General features: G+C 37.3%; 2 protein-coding genes across 2 annotated transcripts; both read right to left on the bottom strand.

Moving 5' to 3' along the window:
* Window positions 1–12,685: 12,685 nt before the first annotated feature.
* LOC116018761 lies at window positions 12,686–15,376 on the bottom strand. The gene is made up of 7 exons (XM_031258746.1): window positions 15,137–15,376; window positions 14,466–14,576; window positions 14,019–14,087; window positions 13,541–13,672; window positions 13,371–13,448; window positions 13,128–13,259; window positions 12,686–12,994 (listed from the first exon to the last, which is right to left on the bottom strand). Exons 1-7 carry the CDS (start codon window positions 15,350–15,352, stop codon window positions 12,797–12,799), a joined length of 936 nt encoding a protein of 311 aa, XP_031114606.1. The 5' UTR covers window positions 15,353–15,376; the 3' UTR covers window positions 12,686–12,796.
* Window positions 15,377–18,415: 3,039 nt separating this feature from the next.
* On the bottom strand, window positions 18,416–20,126 carry LOC116018760 (pentatricopeptide repeat-containing protein At2g15690, mitochondrial-like). The gene has a single exon (XM_031258745.1). It carries the CDS (start codon window positions 20,091–20,093, stop codon window positions 18,672–18,674), a length of 1,422 nt encoding a protein of 473 aa, XP_031114605.1. The 5' UTR covers window positions 20,094–20,126; the 3' UTR covers window positions 18,416–18,671.
* Between the last annotated feature and the right edge of the window lie 6,107 nt (window positions 20,127–26,233).

The raw sequence follows: 26,233 nt of genomic DNA, 5'->3' as shown, positions 1-26,233 counted from the left end.
TTTTCTCCAAAATCTGGATCCTTGAGTCAATCTTTGAATAGTATTCTCCAGATTTGTGGCTTAGCTCAACAAGATTGTTGGAAATTGATTTGAGGGTGCGGTTTTGAGCTAAGGCGTTCTCCGTTTGCCAGTTTAAAGTCTGCTCAATGGATGGTTGTCCTCTTAACTGGCCTGTTGGTAATACTTCATTAGGAGCTGGGATCTTTGGTGCATGCATAGAACCTCCTCGCTGAAAACTTTCCAAAGGGGGAAAGTCCTCCTCATAGGATTCTGAGATCACCATTGCTGGGATAGCTGGTGAAGCTGGAACTATTGTGGGCTCCTTTCTTAAGTACTCTTGCTCATAGCACTTAAGAGCTTTCTTTTTTCTTTGCAGGGGCACAGGTGGTGGTGACGGCGGATCTTCATCATCACTATCATCCTTCCTTCTGGATCTTCTCCTTCTAGAGGGCTTGCAGCTGGGTCTCCTCTGTGGCTCCTTTGTTGGGTAGCATTGCTTACAATCATCTTCACACAAATCGAAGAAACAGTGATTTGAGATAGGATCCTTAAACCAGAAAACTAGTTTACCAAGTTGGTCGAACGAATGAACAATTTCACTCATTCCTGTTTTTCCGTAACCANAGAGGGCTTGCAGCTGGGTCTCCTCTGTGGCTCCTTTGTTGGGTAGCATTGCTTACAATCATCTTCACACAAATCGAAGAAACAGTGATTTGAGATGGGATCCTTAAACCAGAAAACTGGTTTACCAAATTGATCGAACGAATGAACAATTTCACTCATTCCTGTTTTTCCGTAACCAAGGAAAACTGGTTCTGCATCATCATCGTCTGGGTCATAGTCAAGGATCTCCTGGACATGCTCCTCTTGTCTTTCTCTAGCCTCTTCTACCATATTGATAGATGGTAGAAATTCTGTTCTTTTTAGATGAGCATGATTGAATGAGATTCCAACGGTACCATCTTTTCGTCTACTGATGGTAGCCTCGTTGGATTCGATTGGCCTTCTGTTCTGGTGCAGCTTCTCATAGTTGGATATCCAAGTGTCAGGGATGACTTGGATCAACTCCTCTTTTGTACATCTCATGGGAACCTTAGTGCAGGTAACATTTCTCTGTTCATCAGTGACTAGGATGAGAGCTTCTCCTCCTCCTGGAATTTTCATATCGAAAGCATGGTCTTGCAATCGATAAGACATCTGGTAGTGGACAGTGGCTTCAATAGCATCTTGCTCAGCATGCTTAGCTCCAACAATATGGACTTGAATTTTAAACATATCTAGAAGATGTGGATCTTCTAAGGATACGTTAAAATTTGGGTAAACAGTAGCACAGACAGTGCCAGAATCAAGTGTGACTTCCATAGTGGCTATCAATGCATGTTNTTTTGTGGGTTCCAATCTGGTTGCTTTGTCTTCATGACCATCCATTCTCCATGAAATTGAAGATCCATTACGGAGTCTTCGTCTGATGCTGTGTCGCTTTCTGTGGAGTAGCCAGAGTAGCTGGGGTAACCCATGTAGTTAACCCATTCTTGCCTATCCATACCAGATTGCCTTCTCTTCGTTCTCCAAACATCCTTGTTCCACTAGCTCTTGTGTTCTGGCCTTTTCTTTTGAGACTTTTGAGCATAAGCTTTCTCAATCCTTTCAACTTCTTCAAGCACTGAATCTATATCATCAAAGTTCCAAGGGTCTTGTGACCAGATATCTTCCTTCTGGGTCTGGTGTAGCTCATAGTAGTACTGGTTTTTTGCTGACTTGATCCTTTCATGGTAGATTTCATCATCTTGTCTCACATCTGGCTGAATCCCTTCTCTGGGCCAAATTTCTTTTGGAATGACCTTGTTCTGGGCGAAAATGTACCTCTGAAATTCTGGATAGTCTTCTTCTCGGACTATGATAGATTCCATGTGCTGCTCATAAATCTTCATAAATGGTTCTGCATGTCCTTCTAAAAATCTGGATACCCATGCTGTGACTTCCCTATGCAGATGAACTGTGAAGAATTTTGGACCATCTTGGCATAACTTCTTCCAGTATTTTAATGGATAAAACCAAGTTAAGAATTTTATTAAATCTTTCTCAACAGAAAGATCTAACTCTTTTCTTAAGCTAGGCCTGTGAAACTCCATTAAAATATGATATTCATGGCATAAATACCAAAATATCCAATTTAACTCTTCTGGCCAATCTTGAACTTGAGCAATAAAGATTTGAGCAAATGGATATTTAGGGTGAATACCATATGGTTGTAGCATATGACCTCCATAGTATCTGAACAATCTGACTTCCCAATCTGTTCTTCTTTCTTCAAGGTATTCATGGCTCCATGGGAACTGGTTGACATCAATGTCTGGTGCAAAATCTGCATTTGATGAAGTGCTCTGGCTGGAACTTCCTTCATTGAACATATAGACTTCATAGAGCTTGGACTGGAACTGGAGTTGAGGAACTTGCTGTGGTCTGGATAAAAAGTCTGCAACCACATTCTTCTTTCCTGGAATATGGCGAACATCATAGTTGTATCTAGAAAACCATTGTTGCCATCTTAGAGCTTGAGCTTGTGGAATTTCTTTCCTCTTGAACTGCAACATTTTTGGAAAAGCTGACATGTCTAACTCAATAAGAAACTTATAACCGACCAAATGAAAATTAAATTTTTTAATTCCATTTTTCACGGCTAAAATCTCTTTATAAGTGGAGTGGTAATGAAGTTCTGCATCTTTGAATCTACCACTGGAGTAGCCGCAAACAAGCCTTTTTCCTTTGACTTCCTGTAGGAGTATTGCTCCCCAATAGTAATCACTGGCATCTGTTTGTAGAATTCTGAGTCCTTCACCTGCTGGAATGTGCAATGGTGGTAATTCCTTGGTGTGCTCCTTCATCCATCGGATTGCCTTGGTTTGTTCTATGCTCCATTTTGGTGGTGACTTCTTCAACATCTTGGTGAGAGTGCTAACATGAGGGGCTATGTTGGGAACAAAATCTCGGATATAATTAATTATACCAAGAAATTGTTGAACTTGCTGCTTTGTGAGGTTTTCATCAGGAAATTTGAGTAACTCCTGAGCAATATGCCTTCCTGGTTGAAACTTTCCCTAGTCAATATCCATGCCTAAAAACTGGATCTTCTGCTGGGCTAGTAACATCTTCTTTTCGGATAACATGATTCCAAATTTTTGGCATATCTCCATGAATTGTCTGATCAGCTGGATGTGTTGTCCATTCTTCCCTTGGCTTAGGGATATATTTGGGTGTGGTTTCGGTTTGCTTGGTAGCAGTGTTAACCATCAATATCTTGACTGGTCTAGACGTTATTACTTCGACCATCTCATCATGGAGGGTTGATAGGTACGCAAGCATGCGTGTTTTCCAGTTGTCGAACCTGCTAAGATCAAACAAAAGATGTCTAGATAACATGTTGTCCATGTTCAAATTTATCTCGTGCTTTGAAAAACAGTTTAAGACTTTTCAAAGAAAGATCTCTAGGCAATATAAACAAAGGTTTATATCGATCAAAGAAGTTGCTCTGATACCAATTGTTGGTCTCAAGGGGATGTGGTACAAGTCTAGAGGGGGGGGGGGAGGTGAATAGACTTGTATAGATTTTTCAAATCTTTATCGACCTCTCGTGGGTAGTAGACTTAGGATGTTTAAGTCCAGCTTCTCGCCAGATGAAGATAGAGTTTTGTACGCAGCAGAAATGTTGTCCCCTTTTAATTTAGCACGAGGTTTGATCTTTCAAGATGTTGATTGTTAAAGCTATGCGATGCGAGAGGTAAAACAGTTAGCGAGAAACAATAGCGAGCACTTGAGCTTTGATCACCAAGCTAGCCTCAAACCTCAGTTTTTTCGCACGCTTCTTGTTACTCCGCCTCTCCCAGGGTTTTCGCAAGACAGCCTCCAGCTACTCCGCCTTTTCTTACTTTCTCCAAAGTAAGGTGGTTGTATTGATCACGGTAGATCTTCAATCTCCAATCTGATCAGTGGCTTGTCGTTGGAATGACCTTTGTAAGAATAGCCTTGATCACCGTCTGGATATGTATGACGTTAAGCTTTGATTACTCTCTCAAACACTAGATGTGTTTTTCTCGCACTTGTGAATATCTAGAAGATATTCTTAGTTTAGAACTTTACTTCTCGATCGCACTTTCAATATAATCGCAATCTTTTTCTTTCAACCACAGAACTCTTTTCACACTCGTTAAGATGTCCCTTTTCTTCCTTTGTCTTCAAGTGCCTTTTATAGAGAGTATAGAATAATTCCGTTGGAGGGGAAATTATTCCGCTGATATCTTGTTCCCATGCTGATCATGGAACTTGAGCATGTTTCATGGAGTGGTGGCCTTGTAACTTGAGTCATTTGTCTTGTAGTAGATATTCCATTCTTCACCTTCTTGAATCCGGAACCCATTATCTTCTTTTGGTTATGGCCAATTAGAATAATCTCATGCTTCCTTGTTATAGGCCACTTTTGTCGGTTACAAAATTCCTTTTGACCGTTTGTTGTGGAAATCTGACGTGGACTCCACTGTGAGACACTTTGAACATGTGATTTGAATTTCCATGTTCTGATACACTTCGTTTCCTTAGTGTCTTTGAATATTTTAACTCCATGATATTCATCTTATCCAAACTTGATTTAATTAACCAAGTTGATGTCTCGGGTTCCCTTCGACCTCTCGCGCGTTTCTGATCTCTCGTGCGCCTGTCGATGCCTCGCGCGCTGGATTGACGTCTCGAGACTTAGTTGATGTCTCGCAGACCCTTATTCCTCCTACGATATTGATTGATGTCTCGTGCTGTCTTCTGGTCGATCTACTTTAAAACTTACAACACGACTTAGGGGTTTTCTAATACATTTGGTATCATCAGAACTATTACAAACGGCTTGTTCCTAACACCGACGTAGTAAATATATAATACGATGTCGGTTTTAAAAACTGACGTCGTATGCCATTTAAAAAAAATTAAGAAAGGACGTCAGTTGTTTTAACAACCAACGTCGTATCTTAGTTTGTTAAAAAAACGTCTTACGATGGGCGATTTGGACAACCGAGAAGCAGAAAGAAAAAACATTTCTGGATGGTCGACGAGGCGGCGGTGAAGCAGGAGAAAGCTGAGCTCTTCATGGAGTTCATGGCGGAGATGTTGTTTAATTAATTGACTTAATTCGACATTTTGTTCATTACAGTAGTTCCTATACACAACCATCATGCTCAGGTTTTTCTCGATTTTTTCTGTTTATTTTAATTTTCTTATTATCCAAGTTAAGCATAGAAAAAAAATTCTCCCTTTTTACAGAAGTCTCTATTTAACTTGAATATGCAACAATAATAAAGTGCTCCCTAATAGCTCAAGATTCGCATTAAAAACCAGCATAAATGCAATAGATTTCTAGAAAAGATTACAAAACTGATAAACAGGAACTAAAAAATCTTATAGAATAAAAAATTATCTTAGTGAGTGAAACTAACATTGCAATTTGCAAACCGTCCGACCTAGTCGTGGATCCAGATAACGGATTGCTCCTTTTCGGAGGTGAAACCACGTATATCTCTCAGTTCCTCGTTGTTCACGAACAATAACTTGAGTACGTAGTAAGGAATAAATACGCAGAAGCAGGAAGTGAAATGAGTGTGTACAAGTCGTGGAATTTTCGGCGATAGACGCAGATTTAGAAGCAGGAAGTGAAACGAGTTTGTACGAGCAATCCCTTAGAGTACGTAATTACCGAACTCTAGGTCCGCAACCCAATTTGCTGTCATTTTCTGTGAAATGAGTGTGGTACCATTGTTGTGAACACATATTTCGGCGAACTTCCAAAGGTAAGAGAGATAAGGGAGACTTACGCTATTGGCCGAGACAAGAGCTGTGAATAAGTGGCGACGAAACCCCATATAAAATTTTCTAAGTGTTTAGGGTTTTACGCTACTAGATCGTATATAAAAACTTCGCGTAAGACATATGGCATCGGTTATTTACTTAACCCATGTTGTATGTTATTTTCATTTTTTATTTTTTTTCGCGTAAGACATACGGCGCGGTTAATTAATTAACCGATGCCATATGTTATTTTCATTTTTTTTGCGTAAGACATACGGTATCTGATACCAACTGTAACACCCTAAATTTTCACGCTGAGATAGGCAATTACTTAATATAAAAGCTAACAAATCTCATAACCAAGACAGAATAAAACGGAAGCAATACTAGAACTCATAGGATGTCACGCCACATCTAGGTAAATCAGTCCCTAGATGCTAAGGCAAATATCCACAATCTAATCCATCAAAGTAAGGCGCGCAGGCTTGAAAATGTCTAACAACCAATAAACTGCTAAGCTACTCATAAGGCGGGGTAGATATAATGCTAGCACTCTCACGGCTCAAATCTACTCCATACTTGGAAAATAGTTAATAAAACATTAGCAAAGGAATGCTAAGTAATCAACCACTCACACTCGTGAGAAATACGTAGTATAGCATATGTTTTAAATAGGTTTACACACGCGTATAGAATATACACGCCAACGAAACTGTTCTTTATTTAAAACCCAGATGACTCAACAACAACAAGCTTAATGAATCACAAACCAGAGACACTTCTGAGTGAATCCAATACCAAAGAACGAATCCATAATACAAGAATTCTATAACATGATACAACCAAGGTATAAGTTCAATAGAATAACCACAAGTGAAACCAACTAAGCACACTCTCCCATCACTCCCTTAGAGTGACCACAACCCAGAAGCATAGGATAAAACCCAAACCACAACCACCAACCATATTACCAATACCACACCACATAGGCAAACAATGCCCAATCACAGAGGCGTAAAGCCCATTACTACCAAACCATATCACCAATGCCACACCACAAGGGCAAACAATGCCCAATCACAGAGGCGTAAAGCCCATTACCACAGAGACACACGGTGTCCAATCACAGAGGCAAAAAGCCCAACCACAGAGGCACAAAGCCCAACTACAGAGGCAAACCTAGCCCAACCAACACCTCTCATAACAATGACCACCTGTAAAGGCTTAACTCAAATAACAATTCCCCCCAAAGGGTACACAAGACTTAGAAGCCAAAGAATTACTCATAAGGACTCAAGGTCTCAATACATCAAACTCATAGTCAATTCCAAAGGAATAACCCATACTCACAGTACTTAGATTCAGAACATGGACATAGCACATGTTCAGAACAATAGACAAGGAATCAACCACAATACTAGCTCAATAATCCAAAGATAAATGACTAATGATCAAGAATAAATACTCAACAATCAAGGTGGAATACTCAATAACACATTCTGAACACATTCCAGAATCAAAGGTGAAACAACAGAGTCACTAGACCACAAAACGCTCAATGGAACAGACCCAGGAGTTGAACTGACGGAACAAGTGGGTGGAACACATCCTGCCGCCACACCAGACCGTTTCCACTAACGGACCATTCCGGCGGAGCCTAGTGACCCGCCACCCCTTTCCGTATGAAGAGACGGATCACACCAGCGGAGCAATCCCTTTCGCCACCCCATACCACTCAGACACATGCAGAACTTCCAGGCAAGACACATTATACCACCTAAACGCACCGCAAGTGCAATCCCAATACACAGATCCCAAACTTGAAACAGAATACACGATACCTCATTTCCAGAATACAGATTATGATCAGATTACACAGATTACACATCCTAGAGGCCAATAATACATGGAATACATAATAATAAATACTCATACTCATCAAGATGAAAGGATAATGAACACAAGTCCAAAGATCCACAATATAGATTCAACAATCCAACAAATCAAAGGCTAATACCAAAGAAATTCCACAGGATTCCACAACACCAAATAATATTCATATATTCAAGAGGGAAAGTAGGTTTTAGTGTAACATGGAAGATTACCTCTTAAAGCTTTTAACAATTCAAAGGCATCCACCACTCCTAAGCTCAATCCCTCAAATCACCATCGCCTCCTTGGTCATCTTACCCCAAGAAACCCCAAAGAAGAATAATAAGAACTTATAAAAAGACTAGGAAATTATAAGATGAGATGCAATCTAACTAGAGATTAGTACTTACCCAAGCACAATAAATCCCAAAAGAGCAATCTTGCTTGCAACCTTGCTAGGATGAAGAATGGTGTGAGTGTAGGGTTTTGGGAATGAAAGAGATGGTGAAAGTCTTTTGCAGGAGAAGGAAAGAGGCTAGGAAATCATTATTAGGAAGTTTTTATATTAACCTTGAAAATCATTACATACATAGTGTATATAATATTAGGGTGTTTAAATAGAACATGGGCTCATCCATAAGGGATGAGCTATCCAATTAAATATTAATTCACTTAATATAAGACATGGTCCTTCAAAGATTCGACCATTAAATATTTATTCTACTATAAGGGATGAAGAAGACCCAAAATGGAAAATCTCTTACAAAATTAAATCAAGGAATTGAGATTTCTTATTAATTCACCAATTAAAATATAAAATATATTCCTATTTAAAGGAACCAGGCCCAATTAAATAAAATTAACCACACGGTAGAAATAATTACCGGGGTTCAAGGCATGAATTAAATCCGGGGTATCACAGGCCGCTCCCCACAAATGGCTTAGCGGGCTCTTTTTTCTTCTCAACCCCCTAAGATAACATCATCGGATAACCCGACTTCACGTGGAGCTCCACACCTTTTTGAAGACGGTGCAAGAGATGCCCGAATCCTAGTGGGGTGACTCACCTACTCTCTTATTTTCCCATCTCTTAAGATAACGTCATCGGGACAACTACCTTTACGTAGAGCTCTATGCTTTTTCAAAGACGATGCAATGGTTGCCCCAAATCCTAGCAAGATGGCTCTCCTCGTTTCTTACCTCTCATTGGGGTGGCCATTCTTTCACCTTTGGCTCTTTTTTTCATTTATTTTCCTCCCTTGACTACCCCTCATGCCTTTTACTAAGGAGTAGGGGATCACTCACAACCTCACCAAAGGCTCACATTTTGCCCCATGACATACCATGGTTTGTCAAATTTTGGGTCTCGCTTCATTTTATCTTTCTCAATTTAGAATGTGCACACTCCCACTTCGAGGGTTCCTTGAATAAGGTCCAAGCAAAATAAGAGGTGAACGTCATAAAAGCACACAAAGATATAAACCTATTCGGTTTCTATGCAATCCTCACTTAGTGTAAACAGCAATTTCCAAAGAATATTCCATAAATTAAACTTTTTAGCACATCCTTAAACCACATTTCCAAGATGATATGAAACACACTCTCCATCCAAACACACAACCATCAATCAAGCACCATTCAAAAGTCAAAATTTCAACAATTAAGCATAAAGTGCGTCATTTCCACACTTTCAGTCAAACACCGTCCTCGATGTTAACCTTGAGGACTAGGTGGACAAAGGAGCACTGGTCAAAGAAAAAGTGTATGTCTCTTTCCACACTTTAAAATGCACATAATCTAGAATCCCTTCAGTTTTATGCTTCCTAGTTGAGAAACTGACTTTGGGCTATTTCCCAAGGACACAAAACTCGCAGAAAACTAGCTTACAACATTTAACTCCTTTTAACATATTCCTTTTATGCAATTCAGACAAATCACTGTTCCCCAAGGTGACCCAAACGTAAATGCCACAACCTAGTTGTATCATCACTAGACTCCACAGAATGTGCTCTACCTGCAATGGAAATGCCCAACAACTTATAAAATGTTTCATATGGTCTTTTTCCCTTTCATTACAATTAAAGCACCCTTACTGATTTTAATGGTTTCCCTATCACTTTTTAGATTTATAAATAAAACCATTTGCATGCAAATTGCCAAGAGAAATCAGGTTCTTAGTTAATCCCGGTATATGTTTGACATCATGCAAAGTTCTGACAATATCATCATACATCTGGATGTTAACATCACCAATACCCACGATATTATGACATCTATCATCGCCTAGAAAAACATAATTGAAAGTACCTGACCTACATGTTGTGAACCACTCCGTATTAGATGTAAATGTGTAATATGATAGGAACATCTCGAGTCTAGAATCCAAGCATTTGGCAACTGACTGGATGAAACTGCTAGAACATCACCTCCATTATAATATGAGTCATGAGCATGTACCACATTAGCAGCCTCTTGCTACTTCTTCAACTTTGGATAGTTTCTTTTTATCTGCCCAATCTCCTTAAACTTGTAACACCGAATTTTCTTGTTATTTCAAGACATAGACCTAGAGTTTCTCTTCCAAATATTATCATTTTCTTGCTTCCTTCCACGATCCTAACTCCCCTTAGCATACAAATTGTCGCCAACCCTCCTGCATTCTGCCTACACTGATTATGAGTCAGTAGGGCTGTAGAGATCTCATTGAATTCAATTGTGACTTTCATGTATGTAAGAGCAGTCACCATATGTTCAAAAGAAAAAAAAGAGGCAATGAACATAGCAAGATCACCATCTTGTCTTCATCTTCAATCCTGACATCAAGCCTGGCTTGATCTAAGATTATTTGGCTAGAGACATTAATATGATGCACAGAATCTGAACCCCCCTACATCTTAAGCTAATAAAGTCTTTGCTTTAGATACAATTTGTTCGTTAAAGATTTTTCCATGAATTGAGTCTCCAATTTTTCCCAAATTTCTTTTGGAGTTTCCAGTGCCCTAACGTGATACACGACTTCATTCGCGAGACATAACCAAATAATTCCTGTCAGGCGTTCCTTCAAATCCTTCAAATCCCCCTATCAACCTATGCTAGATTAGCTGACTTTTTTGCCTTCAAGGTATTCTGAAAACCCTATTATGCTAACAAATTCTTAACCCTAGACTGCCATAACCTGGAAATCCCTCACTTCTACAAAAAACACTTTTAACGTCAGTTTTTTTTACATATAACGTCGGTTATTTTGTGACGTAGTTCTCACCGACGTAGTAAATAAATGATACGATGTCGGTTTTTAAAAAACCGACGTCGTATATCATTTTTTTAAAAAATAATACAACGTCGTCTTTTTAAAAGACCCGATGTCGTACCCCTTTTCAAAAAATCAACGTCATATCTCTTAAAAAATAGAATAAATAAAGATACAACGTCTCTTAAAAACATTTAAAAAATTTGTATCCAGATGGTGAATAATTGCAGCAGTGCAACATTACCAATAAATTCATACCAAAATTGTAGCTATTACCAGCAGCAGTGCAACATTATACCAGCGTCGAATCCAGATGGAGCTATTACTAGATGAACTGAACATACTCTTTCTTGGACCTATTATTATCTTCGCCTTCTCCTTCGGTTACCATCGCCAGTTTCTCTCTCCTGTGCTTTGAATCTTCGTTGTCGCCGGTGGAGGAGGAGGAAATGGAGGAGTTAGGACTGGGGTTTCAATACTACCGCAGCCAGCATTCGTCGTTGTCACATTCGCCGGACTCCACTCGTTGTCTTTTGGCTGAGGAAAACCACCGTGACGATGAGGAAAATCCGACGCCGGCGGACGCTTCGAGTTCGCTGGATCCTTGTAAGTAGTCAGTGAAGCTGATATACGGGCTGGTAGGATCAAGGCTAATCTAATTGTGATGATGATGATGAAGTAGGGAAGAATCCGCCATGGATGAAGCTTGGGCAATGGAGTAGAGGAAGTTGCCGCTGTCGTGGAGCGAAGGCTGCAATGAGTCCAGCCGTTGTCGCCAAATGGAACCTTCAAATCTGAAAAAACTGCTTTATAAAATCAGATGGAACAATTAATGACATCACAAAAAAAATAGATGGAACATTTAAATGATATGTAAAGTGCCAAAGACCTTGTGGTTTAGTGGCATCCAGTGTCCCGGGTGGATGATGGGAGTGGGTTTGAGTCTCAGAAAACGAGACCAACGTTATATGCTCGAATTTTATTTAAAAAATAAAATATAACGTCGGTTCCCAACATTATATGCATAAATATTTTTTTAATAAATGTGTAAGACATACGACGTCGATTATTTATATGTTATTATCATTTTTTTTTTGTGTAAGACATACGACGTCAGTTATTTAATTAACTGACGTCATATGTTATTATCATTTTTAATTATATAACCGACGTCGTATGTTATTATCATTTTTTATTATTTTTTTTCGTGTAAGACATACGACGTCGATTATTTAATTAACAGACGTCATATGTTATTATCATTGTTTTTTTTTTCGTGTAAGACATACGACGTTAGTTATTTAATTAACCGACGTCGTCGTATGTTATTATCATTTTTTATTTTTTTTATTCGTGATTTACAACGTCGATTGTTTATAAACCATCGACGTTATATGGTTTCAAAATTTTATTTCACTTTTAAGGTCGATTTTTCAAAAAACCGACCTTATATGTTGTTTTTGTAGTAGTGCATGTACCATCAAACTTAGATACATCGAATTTTGCATTTGAAATGACCATCCCAATAGTGCTCTAATACTAATTTGATTAATGGAACAAGAAACAATAATAATAGAAGTAAAGAAGTGCCACAATGTGTAGGTTTACGGGAGTGAAATTATTCTTTTATTAATTGTGATGGTGATACCACAGATAAAGATCCAACCAATATATTTATATGCATTTATCCTTGTATTATATGAACCCAACCCAATCTACTCCACTCCTGTTATATTCTTTATATGAGACAAACTGGAATAAGAGACAAATTCCTATTTCTTATATGAGAGACACCGTTTGTTGCCCCAATTAAGAATCTGCTGCTGCCGCCTGCTGAGAACACTACTACTAGAGCTCAGCAGCTTTACTATGCTTGTAAGTCGTCTTCTCCCATTCATCCTTCTTTGCTCTCCACCACTTGCTAAACTGGTTAGAGACCTTGGTTGCATGCTTCTTTACCGCCTCGCCTGCATCCTCTATCCCTTTCCTGATCTTCTGCTTCCAGTCCAGCATCTTTTTAGTCTGTTTTTCTTTCACAAGTTTTCCCTGCAGGCCAAGCATCGTTCGTTCCTAATGAGCAGGAGGGTCGTCGTCTTTTGTTCTTTATATTATGAATCAATCATTTCACACGCGCGCACATATATATATATAAAACAAGACTTAGCTTGTATATACTAACCAAATCTGAAGGGAAGTCAGCGTCATCATCATTGTCTTCATCTTCATCTTCATCTTCATCTTCATCACCAAAATTCCGGTTCAATATATCATCCCGCGAGTACATTTTCATTATGGGTACTCCTGGCATACTCTGAAGAACAGTATGTAGGATAGATGATATACAGTACAACACGTACGTACTCATAAGCATACTAAAGATTCGATGTAAAGACGAAATGTATGTAAGTCAACAGCAATTTACCTCCATGGATCTTAATATCTTATCCGCTTCTGCATCTTTCGGGGGTGCAGGAACAAAAGCTTCTCCTGCTGCCCTATCCTGTTTGGGAATATATATACATTGTCAAACCGTACGTGAAACTAAAAACAATTGACACTCTGATCGAGCCGGATGGAGCAATTATATTATACCTTAGCAACCGGTGGCGGCATACTACTACATGCTTTGGATACATCTTTGCACAGAAAATTTAGCAAAGAATCAAGCTGGGGCTTGTTATTGTACAAATACTCTGCTATGTCAGTATCAGAATACCCCATAACCTGCAAATTAATTAAAACCCAAACTCAAAGCTTGCTTCGTGTACGTACTGTACTGTGAATGAACTTCGGTTTTGCATTTCATGTATCCAAAGATCGATCTATCTCAAAATGTCAAGGGGGATAGTAGATACTATAATAAACAGGAATGATATCATAAACAAGCAAATCTCTTAATGAAGAAAGTTGTTGAGATCAAAATTCCGACCAACTATTATCTTAAGGGACAAGACCAAAGTGGTATAAAATTTTAATAGTTAAAGATCAAATATAATATATTTATAATAATCTGGGGACCAAAAGTGTAATTTGTTCTCACCTAAAGAACAAGATGGGCAAAAAATCTTACCTCTTGACAAGCGCGTTCAATGGTTTTGCATTCCGAATTACATTGTCCTTCATACTCTTGTTCAACGAGCTGAACATAAAGAATGAAACAAGTAAAAATAAGAAAATTGAAGCACGTAAAACGAACTAACTTCAACTTGAACTCTAACATCTACCAATAACTATGGAATTAAGCATTAAATTCAACCTCAAGATCAATTTTAAAATGACAATGAAGCATTATATTAAGAGTGATGGCTAGCATGATTAAATGCAGATGGGCAAGTAGCTTTGAAGAAGTCTTAACCAATCTATATTTGATGTTTCTCTCATATAATAAAGCAAACTTGAACAGACCGAATTTACAGGAACAAGCTAAGTGCAATTTCCGAACACACACACAATCAGCAGAAAATCAAAATGATAAGAAGTTGTACTGTAGAACAGAAACCCACACCATCATCCTTACCTCCAATCTATCTCCTTGTTCTACAATATCAATTTTCAGAATCCAATCACCTTCCTGCTTCTTTAGATTACAAACATTCTCTGTAATCTCAATTATCTGATACTCAGACATCTGAAATCAATCATTTACGTGTATGTTACCTCATGCGCAAGTAAATGAATAAATAAAATTACCTAATAAAAGATTTGAATATATAAATCCACCTCCTATGCATAAAAAATGCATCTTTCCAGAATCATAAACAAGCCCTTGTTATAAATTAAATGATAAGTATAAATTCATCAAAGAAAAACTAATAATACATAACATCAAATACTGATAAGAAACACGACAACATAATAGCACTTCAAACTCATTAAAACGAATCTTGAAAACACAAATTCAATATGTAAAATAAATTAATTAGGAAGTGTGTAGTGTTGGGCAAAAGTCCCTACTCCTCGAAAATGTGGTGGTTGTATATAAAGAAATTAAATAAAGTTGTGTATTCACGTTGTGAGCTATAATATTTGGCTTAGTGGTAGTATCAGAGTCAAGGTTACAAGTTCGAGTCACAACCAAAATAAAAATTGTGCAGTTAAAATTGACAGATTGCGGGAGGGGAATTATTGGGCACTCAAAATACAAACTTAGAACAAAAACAGAGCAGCCCATCCAGATGATAAAGTTACCTTCTTGGGTGAAATATCAGCTTGTTTACTCTGAACTTGGTGGTACAGTTGATAAGAAAGCTTCTCACAGACCTGGCATTTGATGTATGGAATGTCCTCTTTCCTTGCTGCTTCTTTCTTTGCACACACTGAGATTGGTAGCCATGGAGATATCACTGAAACAGATAACAATACAGACAATACCACATTACCAAACTTCAACATCCTATCTTGCATTAAATTAAAATCTCTCCTTTGCTCGCTCTAGCGTTTACTGGGTAAGGTAATAATGGTTTCAATTATAGGGATCCGAAGTATATAATACGCAGTATCAGTTTTGGCGATCTCGCGTGATTTCTGAAAGCATGTAAGGCGTTGGTTGTTGGTACAACATAACAAACGTCACCCAGTGCCACCTCGTATACAGGTTCTGTATTTTCTTTTTCAAAAATATTCATGAACTCTTAAAATCATACTCTTAACTTTTCATCTCACTTGTATTTAAATTTGATTGGAGAAAGAAAAAAAATAAATAAATAAACATCATGACACCTTACTAAATTAAACAATCAAGACATGTCGTGTTATAAGAGTAAAAAATAGGAATAGGATTTAGAAATTCGGGTAGAATTACTCTTTGTTTTTGGTATTGTAAACCGGTGCTTAAGTCTTCTCCTGTTTCTGATTGCTCAAGGATAATCTACGTGTCAGAGACCACACGATGTTCAGCCGATACGAAACAAGGACATACTTCACTTGCCCAGATTACCAGAAGAGTTGACCATGACTTCGCCAATTATTGCTTCACAATTAGGGTGTGTTTGATTAACATGTTTTGGTATTTATTGTTTGATTGACAGGTTTTTAGAGTATTACTATGAATTTGGAATACCACATTAATTAATAAATGCATACCCTTATTAAATAGGCAAATACTTGTATGAGACTGTCTCACCGTGAGACGGGTCGGATCGGGTCAAGATACAAATGTAATACTTAGATGCTCAAATCTAATACTAATTAGGAATAAAATTTTTGTTACAAGGGTAAATGTAGGGTGTTTGGTTCGCACATGGAATCGGATGGGTATGAGTATCAAATACTTAATAAGTGTAATATTTTCACTTATAAGTAACAAAAATTGTAAGTGACACTTGTCAACATTACTTATTATGAAAAATGTATTACTTTTTCTCTTATAAGTAACAAAAATTGTATTCATAATTAGTATTATATTTGAGCACATAAGTATGACATTTGCATATTGCTTCGACCCGACCCGACCCGTCTCACAAATAAGAATCCGTGAGATGGTCTCACACAAGTATGAGGTGTGACCCTATTAAATAAGGGTTTCATTTCCCTTCCTCCTTTCTTCCCCAACTATTAATAATCATTCTCATCCCACCATACTACCAAACATGCAAAATACTTTCATCAAAACCCATTACCTTTACCAAGTATTTGATCGCAAATTATATCGTGGACCGTGGTCCACAGTGCATTGTGAACCGCGCATCAAAACGACGTCGTTTTGATTAATGAAAACAGACGGATGAATTCGCGTCACTCACTTTCAGTTCATATACACTGCAGTTACATTTCAACACAACTACAGTTACATTTTGATATAACTACAGTTTCATTCGATAATATAAAATCACAAATGTGAAACTGTTATTCAGTATCAGTTCATATACACTGCAGTTACATTTCAACACAACTACAGTTACATTTCGATATAACTACAGTTTCATTCGATAATATAAAACACAAATGTGAAACTGTTATTCAGTATCAGTTCATATACACTGCAGTTACATTTCAACACAACTACAGTTACATTTCGATATAACTACAGTTTCATTCGATAATATCAAAACAAATGTAAGGCAGTATCTTTTGAGATGAACTGTAGTGTCAATTACGGGCTCCATTTCCCACTTACTGAAACGACGTCGTTTTGGGACCACGGTCCACAATGTATTGTGGACCGCGGTCCACGATATAAGAACTAGTATTTGATACCCCATACCGATTCTGATTCCCATGTGCGAACTAAACGCAACCTAATTAGTGTATATTCAATCTGTATAGATTTTATACTTTTAAAACTATTTAAAAGTATATTGCTCTTCGATTCAAAATTTTAAAGAATTTTTAGAAGATAATAAAGTATTTGTTCCAAACTCTTCATTGAGGATGAATTCATACGAAAAAAAAAAGGTAAAAATCACTATGTGATTGAGTTACATCTCACAATTTACCTCCTTTCATACTATCTGTTAAAATTTAAATAGGGTCCCACGGATGGTATCATTAGCCACCCGCCGGAAAGGCAATAAAAGAATAATAAAATAGCAATAGAAGGAAAATTAATATAAAAAAAGAATAATAAAATAGCAATAGAAGGAAAATTAATATAAAACTAGAAAAATAAAATAGCAATAGAAGGAAAATTAATATAAAACTAGAAAATATTTATATGACTAGTCTGATGATAACATACAATGAAAAGCCTGTATTTATAGGTTTATTATGATAACAACTAAATCTAAGAATATCGCAAAAAACTCAACAAACTAAATTCTATCTCATAAAAATCTCTAACTGTAATTTCCAACATGCCCCCTCAAGCTAAAGCATATGGATGCGAAAAGCTTGCAATTTACATAATATGTAGCCAACTCATCTTCAATCAGCAGCAAAAAAAATCTAGTGGCCAACAATCTCAGAATTGAACTCCTCGGGAAAACAATACGGCATACCAAAACAATTATGGTAATGCCAAAACATAATAAAACCCATAGAGAAACTCACTGTCCCATGGGAAGTAATATGGCAACGGACAACACCAAAATGCCAAAACAAAGACTCTTGGAAAACACTGAGATTAGACACCTTAAAGTTCTTGATGTAAGGCTATGGCTCTGATACCATGTTAAAATTTAAATAGGGTCCGACGGATGGTATCATTAGCCACCCGCCGGAATGGCAAAAAAAAGAATAATAAAATAGCAATAGAAGGAAAATTAATATAAAATTAGAAAATATTTATATGACTAGTCTGATGATAACATACAATGTAGAAAATATTTATATGACTAGTCTGATGATAACATACAATGAAAAGCCTGTATTTATAGGCTTATTATAATAACAACTAAATCTAAGAATATTGCAAAAAACTCAACAAACTAAATTCTATCTCATAAAAATCTCTGTAATTTCTAACACTATCCACATATATATAAAAAAACAAAAAATAAAATAAAACAAGAAAAGAGTATAGACAACCAGTAAAACGAATCAAATATTGATGATATATTTGCAAATCTGGACAAGAAGGCAGTGTAGAGAACAGAGGCTTCACTGTAAAGTAATAAGCAGAAACCTAATAATCACGGATATATCACAGCCTGATGATACATTTGTCATATCCAGAGAAATAGATATATCAATAGCTATTGCCTATGGGTGTATATAATTTACATTTTAGTTCTGCAGATAAAACTGTGTTTGCAATATCATTCTTCATAATCTCCAACTTCCAATTTTACCAGTAGTCATTACAAGAGCATTTACCATCTCTGAAATGATGGAACCTCTTGTTGTCCCTAACAATCAGCTCTCTCCCAACAATCTTCGACATGATCTTTATAGCATTGTGGCAATCACCACATATCCTAAGGTTCTTGATGATCCTAAGAGTTGTTCTTGCTGGAGTGCTGATTAAACCATAAGCAATCGCCAAGCGTTCGCTGTGATACATTAGCGCCCGCTCCTTGGCTTCCTCATCAATGTCATGGAGCACATATCTTGTGTCTGGTACATAACCTGCATCCCTTAGTTGCCCACTCAGGCCTTTCAATTTGTCATATGCTTCTTCCCTATATGGACTGGGATTCTTGAAATCACCCACTCTTTCCTTTCCCTCTAGCATATTGAACTCAGAGCACCTCTTTTGCAATGGCACAGGAACCTTATCTGTCATACTTCTTGAGCCATCAAATCCTAATATAAGCTCCTCAGCTCTATCTTCAAGCTCCATGTCTCCATGAATTCTTGCAAAATTCAGCATTGCCTCCCACACTTCAATGGTAGGCTCAACAGTCATGTTTTCTACAAACTCAACAGCTTCATTCAGATGCCCAGCTTTCCCCAAGATATCTATAACCCCCAAATAATGCTCAATTCCTGGAACAATGCCGTACTCATTCTTCATCAAATCCAAGTACAACAATCCTTCCTCCACAGCTCCCTCACTAGCACAAGCCGAAAAAACTGCTGAGAATGTATCCCCAGTGGGTTTGCCTACCTCAAGTTTCCTCATTTGCTCAAAAAGGAGCAAACCGTTTTCCCCTTCCCCATTTTCTGCATAACCATTTATCATCAGATTCCAAAGCTCCAACTTCCTTTCGCGCATTTTATCAAACACCTTGCACGCACTTCTCACGTCTCCACCCTTCACATACATTTCAACCAGCTTCCCACTCAATTCAAGATTTTTGCTATTATCAGACCGCGACAAGAGCTCATGAACCCTTTTCCCGAGCTCAAAAGATCCAGACTCGACACAATAGTTCAATAGCACCTCAAAAACACGAAAACTGGCAGCCAAACCTCGTGAAATATACTCAATTGCTTCTTCAATCTTGCCTTCATTGCACAGACCTATCAAGTCGATTCTGACTCCCAGCGGATTCTTGACGTCCGTAGGTAATGAGACGGTGTCTTGTTCAAAAGTGTTGGTGGGCTTTCGGTAGGTGTCTTTGTAGGTTCTGGGCAGTCTTGACGGCGGAGAGTATTGGGTGGTGGTACGCCGCGAGTGGGCGGTTCTGCCGGATGTGGTGCCGTTAGGCGTTGCGGAAGTGCAGAGGGGCTTAAAAGAAAGTTGAGATGGATAGTGAGCATGGGATGGGGATCGTAGGGTGAGGTTGAGAGAGTTTCCCGCTCTGTGGATAGAGAAAGACGCCATTAGAAACTAACTGGGTGTGAAAACTACAGAGCAGCAAGCAACACAAATATGAAATATCTCAAGACAGTTTCTAACGGCGTCGTTTTTAAGAGATGTCAATGGGTTGGGGTAGATTGGGGTGACTACATTCACCACTCCAGCTCTCATTATACTCTTTTTACTCACCCATACACTTAACTCGTGGTGGGTGGACATTTTCCAAAAAAGGAAAATACTAAGGAATGGGTATGAAAGTGATTGTTTGTGTTTGGTTGATATAAGGAATGGGTATGAAAGTGATTGTTTGTGTTTGGTTGATAGAAGGAATGGGTATGAAAGTGATTGTTTGTGTTTGGTTGATAGGTTTTGTGAATGCTACTATGGGTTTGGAATACCCCATTAATGACAAAACTCATACTCTTATTACATAAGGGTTTCATCTCCCTTCCTCCTTTCTTCCTCACTATTAAAAATCATTCCCATTCCACCCAATTACCAAACATATTAAATACTTTCACCAAAATCCATTACCATTACCAAGTATTTGATACTCATTCCGATTCCGATTCCCATGTGCGAACCAAACGCACCCTAATTCTCAACTTCTAATCTTGCACCACTTACTCAAAATTTTGATTTAGACATTTTTCTTTGGCCCCATAGAATAAAAAATAAGTTATTAATGTTTAAAATTGTTATACTGTAGAGTATAGATTAGGGTTTACTTGCATTATGGACGGGTCCAAAAATTATATATTTATCATTATGTGTCTTCAGAAAGTAATGATTGGAGTCCATGTAGTAAAATTCTTTTCAAAACTCACTCGACAATCGCAAATTCTATCATGGACCGTGGTCTACAATGCATTGTGGACCGAGCATCAAAACGACGTCGTTTTGATTAATGAAAACAGACGGATGCATCAAAACGACGTCGTTTTGATTAATGAAAACAGACGGATGAATCAAAACGACGTCGTTTTGATTAATGAAAACAGACGGATGAATTCGCGCTACTCACTTTCAGTTCATATACACTGCAGTTACATTTCAACACAACTTCAGTTACATTTCAACACAACTGCAGTTACATTTCAACACAACTATAGTTACATTTTGATACAACTATAGTTTCATGCGATAATATAAAAACACAAATGTGAAACTGTTATTCAGTATAAGTTCATATACACTGCAGTTACATTTCAACACAACTACAGTTACATTTCGATATAACTACAGTTTCATTCGATAATATAAAACACAAATGTGAAACTGTTATTCAGTATCAGTTCATATCCACTGCAGTTACATTTCAACACAACTACAGTGACATTTCGATATAACTACAGTTTCATTCGATAATATAAAACACAAATGTGAAACTGTTATTCAGTATCAGTTCATATACACTGCAGTTACATTTCAACACAACTACAGTTACATTTCGATATAACTACAGTTTCATTTGATAATATAAAACACAAATGTGAAACTGTTATTCAATATCAGTTCATAAACACTGCAGTTACATTTCAACAAAACTACAGTTACATTTCGATATAACTACAGTTTCATTCGATAATATCAAAACAAATGTAAGGCAGTATCTTTTGAGATGAACTGTAGTGTCAATTACGGGCTCCGTCTCCCTCTTACTGAAACGACGTCGTTTTGGGACCACGGTCCACGATATAAGGACTCCTCGACAATACCTAATGAAGTAACCACAACATTTTATCTTACTAATTAAAGGTAATAATATTTAAATTATTTGCACTTAATAAAATTTATTAATTATATTAAAAAATAGGGAAAATTACATCTTTGGTCCCTGAGTTATACCCAAAGTAACGACTCAGTCTATGGCCGTATTCGAGTTTAGTCCATCAATTATGAACGAAGTGGCGCATTTGGTCCCCGACCGTTAAATTTGACAGAAAATTTCAAAAATATTTACTCCACGGACCTATTTAAGAAGAAGCAATTATGTTGAAAATCAACACTTAATGTAGACTCGACTCCTCATTACTATGGAGACCATTACCTAAGCAGAGAAACGTTGCATGCACTAGTATAAGTAGGAGACCTTATATCAGACAGGGAACACTCTTGATTCTTGTACTCGAAAACATAGCAATACAACTTTATTTCTTTGTGACATCCCCAACTTTTTCACGCCGAGATAGGTATAACTTAATTCAAAAGTTATAAATCTCAGAACTAACAAAATAACAATAGTGGAAGCATTCTATTACTTAACGGGTGTCATGCCACATCTAGAAAATCCAACTCTAGATGCACATGCTAAAATCCATAAAACCAATCCAAAAGTAAAGACAACTGTAATAGTCAATACAAAATTCATAACCAAGGCACACAGGCCCAAAACGTCTAAAACAACCACTAGTCTAAGCATAGCAAATAGAAGATCTATCTCTATCGCGCTCTCGGCTCAGACTACTCCATACCTGAAAAGCAGTTTAAGAAAACATTAGCAAAAGAATGCTAAGCAATTAACCACTCACACTCGTGAGGAAAATACATAGTATAATAGGGTTTGTAAATAGGTTTACACACACGTATAGAATATACGCACTAACGAACTGTTCTTTATTTAAATCAGAAGACTCAACAACAAGAAGCTGAATAAGTCACAAACCAAGAACTCTTCCAAATGAATCCAATACCCCATAACGAATATGCAAGACAACGAGATACCAACTGAATCATAACTTCAACAGAATAATCACAAAGGAACCAACCAAACCACAATACCAAGGAACAACAAGTCTATAGTAAGATACCAACTGAGATACAAACTCAACCAAATAACCACAAAGGAAACCAACCAAGCCACAACACCAAGAATGGAGTCCCAATTACAACCTCCAAACCACCATATCATCCCTCATACCAACCACCAAACCAAAGGTAGGATACATAGGCATAAAGCCCAACCACAGAGGAAAATGATACCCAACCATAGAGGCAAATGATGCCCAACCACAGAGGCAAATTATGTCCATTACCACAGAGGCAATGATGCCCACAGTTAGTTCCACAGAGGCACAAAGCCCACAATTAGTTCACCCTCAACAAGCCAAGAGATACTCAAAAGACTCAAAGTCTCCACATACCAACCTCAGACTCATTCTCCCAAGAATTATTCCACCAACAGTTCTCAACTCGGGAAATGAGCACAGTATATATGTTCAGACAATAGCCAAGGAATAAACCAACACTACTAACTCAACAAATCAAGATAAATGAACCAAAAGACTTGAATAAATACTCTATAACCAAAATGGAATACTCAACAATATGTTCAAGACATGTTCCAGAATCAAAGATGAATCAACAAGACAATAGATCAACAAAACAGCTACTGGAAACAGAACCAAGAATGCACTAGCGGAACAGACTGGCGGAACGCCCTGCACCGCCACACCTACCCGCCCCTACTAATGGAACATCACGGCGAAATACCTTGATCCACCACCCTACACCGCACGAAGGCCATGGCACACCCTGGCGGATCCCCTCCTTCCGCCACAACACACCACCGTCACCTTGTGGAAGACTCTAGCAAGACACATTATACCGCTAGAATGCACCGCAAGAGTAACCCCAACACACCAATTCCCAGACCAGAACAGAATACACAATACTCATTTCCAGAATACGAAATATGATCAGATTACACAGATTACACATCTTAGAAGCCAAATAATACATGGAATCCATAACAATAAATACTCATACTCATCAAGATGAAAAGGATAATGAACACAAGTCCAATAATCCACAATATAGATTCACAGATCATTAAAACAAAGGCTATAAACCCCAAGAAATTCACAGGATTCCAAACACCAAGTCATATACATAGATCATGAGTGAAAATAGGTTTAGTGAGACATGGATGATTACCTCTTGAAGCTCTAACCAAACCAAGCAATCTCCAACACTAGGCTCAACCTCACAAGCCACCACCACCTTCTTGATCACCTTTTTCCCCAAGAAAGATCCCCAAAAGAATATAATGAGAACTTATAAAAGACTATGAAATCATGATGAGAAATGAAGTCTTCCTAAAGAGAAATACTTACCCAAGTGCTATGGTCCCTAAAAGAGCAATCTTGACTTGAAATCTTGAAGAAATGAAGGGTAGTGTATGCTTTGGGTTCTTAAGGGATGAAAGAGTGGAAGGGATTGTGTTTTGTAGGAAAAGGAAAGAGCTAGGGATTATTAGTACAAGGCTTTTTATATGAGTTGGGGAAAATCATTACATACACAATATATGTATCATATTAGGGTGTTAAAATAAGACATGTGCTTATTTATAAGAAATGGGTCATCCACATTCAATATTAATTCAATGAATATAAACATGGTCCTTCAAAGATTGGGCCATTACATAATTTATTTAGTTATAAGGAATAAAAAGGTCCAAATGAAGAAAATCCCTTATAAAAATTAAATCAAAGATTTGGGCCCTTTAATTAAATAAATAACTCAGAATAGGAAATATATCTTTATTTAAAGAACGGAGGCCAATCAAATTAAATTAATTACACGGTAGAAATAATTACCGAGTTTCAAGGCTTGAATTAAATCTGGGGTATCACATTCTTTCCCAATATACTTGGTAACCTTATTTACTGTCACATATATCCAAATTTGATTTCAAATTTAATGTCCATATTGACATTTGTTTAATTTGCTATGTACATATTTAGTCCGAAGTGGACTGTTGGTCATGAAAGGTTAGGTTACAACTCCAGAGAGCCGGGGAGTGAATAGATTTGTATAGATTTTTAAACTCTTTACTATTCGCATGTTCCAAATTAAAGATTGAATTTAATTTTAAACAACATCCAGTAAACGATTCAGCAGCAGAAAAATGTGAACCCTTTTTAATTATTAAGCACAAATTTTAGTCTTGATAAATTTTAGGTTTGGTTGAGTTAGAGTTAATTCCAGCAATGGTCCTCCGACTATGTTGATTTTTCAAAATTAGTCCCCGACTTTTAATTTAGACAATTTAGGTCCCTTGACTTTCAAATTCTTTCCAATGTTGGTCCTTTCGTCAAACTTTGGTTAAATTGAGGTCAAATGAAAGGGTAAAATTATCCGTTCACATGTTTAGTGTATTATTACTCGTATTTCTCTTGTCCTATACGCTGTATATATGAATATAATCTCAGTCGAAGTCTTAATCGAAGCCATATAATCTCAGTCGATGTCTATTCGACTGATATTATATTCATATATATAGCGTATAGGACAGAAGAAATACAAGTATACAAGTGAACGGACAATTTTACCCCTTCATTTGACCTCAATTTAACAAAAATTTGATGAAAGGACCAACATTGAAAAGAATTTGAAAGTCAAGGGACCTAAATTGTCCAAATTAAAAGTCGGGGACTAATTTTGGAAAATCAACATAGTTGGAGGACCATTGCTGGAATTAACTCGTTGAGTTATGAACTTGAAAATAAATGCTGGTGAAATAACGATAGAGAGAGAGGGAGGGAGAGAGAGAGAGAGAAATTTTTAAAGTGGTTCAGCTATCAACCAGCTTACGTTCACTCTTCTTCAAAAACTCCATGGAGGATTGCACTATAACCTCTTTAGTACAATGAGGAACACTAAAGCCTTGATCACAAAGTTGACATCTAGTTTCCAGGTTTCACAAGTCTCAACTTGTTACTCTCCTTCTTTCTACTTCACTAAGTAGAGAAACAAATTGAATAACACAAAGATTGTTGATCCTCCAACTTGTAGAAGACTTTGTTGGTTCCAAATGGGTGGTGAAAAGTTTAGAGGGGGTGAATAGACTGTTCTACCAATTTAAAAATTTATAACACTTTTTCAAAGTAACTCCAAGTAAATTAGATTAATGAAAATCAAACTTAGAGTGCACAGTGGAATAAATGTATATAAAGTGCTATAATAAAAAAATGAAGTATTAGCAAAGTAATCACTGCATGCAATACAATAGAAATGTATGTAAGTTGTGTGCGAAGTTAGATATCTTGCATGCAGAGCAAACTATATGTGAGAGCAATAAATAAAAGAGAAAGAGAAAGAATTTTTATAATGGTTCGAAGATAGTGTAATCCTTTCACTCCACTCTTCTCCTTTCACTCCAA

This window comes from Ipomoea triloba, chromosome 5, assembly GCF_003576645.1.
Source record: "Ipomoea triloba cultivar NCNSP0323 chromosome 5, ASM357664v1".
Taxonomy (NCBI): domain Eukaryota; kingdom Viridiplantae; phylum Streptophyta; class Magnoliopsida; order Solanales; family Convolvulaceae; genus Ipomoea; species Ipomoea triloba.
This window is presented reverse-complemented; position numbering and strand designations above follow the sequence as displayed.

Coding starts and splice junctions, on each gene's coding strand:
- LOC116018761 (XM_031258746.1), bottom strand. CDS start 15,352: ATGCAAGATAGGATGTTGAAGTTTGGTAATGTGGTATTGTCTGTATTG. Junction 13,673..14,018: donor TTGAACGCGCTTGTCAAGAG/GTAAGATTTTTT, acceptor ATTAATTTGCAG/GTTATGGGGTATTCTGATAC. Junction 13,260..13,370: donor AGATATTAAGATCCATGGAG/GTAAATTGCTGT, acceptor ACTGTTCTTCAG/AGTATGCCAGGAGTACCCAT.
- LOC116018760 (XM_031258745.1), bottom strand. CDS start 20,093: ATGGCGTCTTTCTCTATCCACAGAGCGGGAAACTCTCTCAACCTCACC.